This window comes from Phaethon lepturus, unplaced genomic scaffold, assembly GCF_000687285.1.
Source record: "Phaethon lepturus isolate BGI_N335 unplaced genomic scaffold, ASM68728v1 scaffold39179, whole genome shotgun sequence".
Taxonomy (NCBI): Eukaryota; Metazoa; Chordata; class Aves; order Phaethontiformes; family Phaethontidae; genus Phaethon; species Phaethon lepturus.
Genome location: NW_010563502.1, coordinates 2709 through 3501, shown reverse-complemented (window position 1 = coordinate 3501; position 793 = coordinate 2709). Strand labels below are relative to the sequence as shown.

At 66.7% G+C, this 793-nt stretch overlaps 1 protein-coding gene across 1 annotated transcript in view; it reads right to left on the bottom strand.

Annotated features, from left to right (window-relative positions):
• The window catches only part of FHOD1 (formin homology 2 domain containing 1), a gene marked incomplete at its 5' end in the record, with an annotated part of 4120 nt that overhangs the window by 625 nt on the left and 2702 nt on the right, over positions 1–793 (bottom strand). Inside the window, 2 exons of the mRNA XM_010294582.1 lie at positions 410–586; positions 672–793. The exon at positions 672–793 is cut by the window's right edge and continues 12 nt beyond it. Of these exons, the coding sequence (XP_010292884.1) occupies positions 410–586; positions 672–793 (299 nt within the window). The remainder of the gene's footprint in view (positions 1–409; positions 587–671) is intronic.

Here is a 793-nt window from a genome sequence, read left to right as displayed (position 1 = left end):
CAGGGGCACGATCCCTGCCCTGCTCCTGCTGGCCACACTATTGCTGATACAGGCCAGGACGCTGCTGGCCAGCTTGGCCCCCTGGGCACACTGCCGGCTCATGTTCAGCCGGCTGTCAACCAACCAGCAGCCCAGGGTCCCCACAGACTGGGTGCCTGCCCGGACATGGTGGCCCTGGGGAGGGGTGGCAATGGGGTGCAGTGGCATGGTCTGGTCTCAGGGTACCTCCTGCTGTGGCCTGGTCAGCTCAGCGTGGTCAGGGGTGGCCAGTGGGGAAGGAGCTGGGCGGGGCACGGGGACAAGGATACAGAGATGGGACGAGGCATGGGGACAGAGCACGGGAGCAGACACAGGGATGGGACAGGACACAGGGACAGGGGCAGAGCATGGGGACAGGGATGGGACTTACAGGACTTCCTATTGCCACGGGACCTCCTGCGCTCCTTGTTGGTGCAGGGCCGGGGGTTGGCGTTGTGAGTCACCGATTTCACCAGCCGGTCCATGATTTCATCTGAAGCATCGTCCGGGGAGCTGGGAACGTCCTCCTGGGCTGGAGAGCCCTGGGCTGGGGTGGCGTGCCCTGTCCCTGCATGGGGACAAGGGGGATGCTGACATCAGCCGCGCCCAGCCCGCCGGGCACACCTTGAGTGCCTCCACCACCCCACTCCTACCCCGGCTGGCCCGGCTGCGGCGGGCAGGGGCGTCTGTGGGGGAGGTCAGCAGGCTCTTCATGCTCTCGTGACCTGCTTCCATCTGCTCCTCGGGGCCGCTGGACACCACGGCAGGCGGCGAA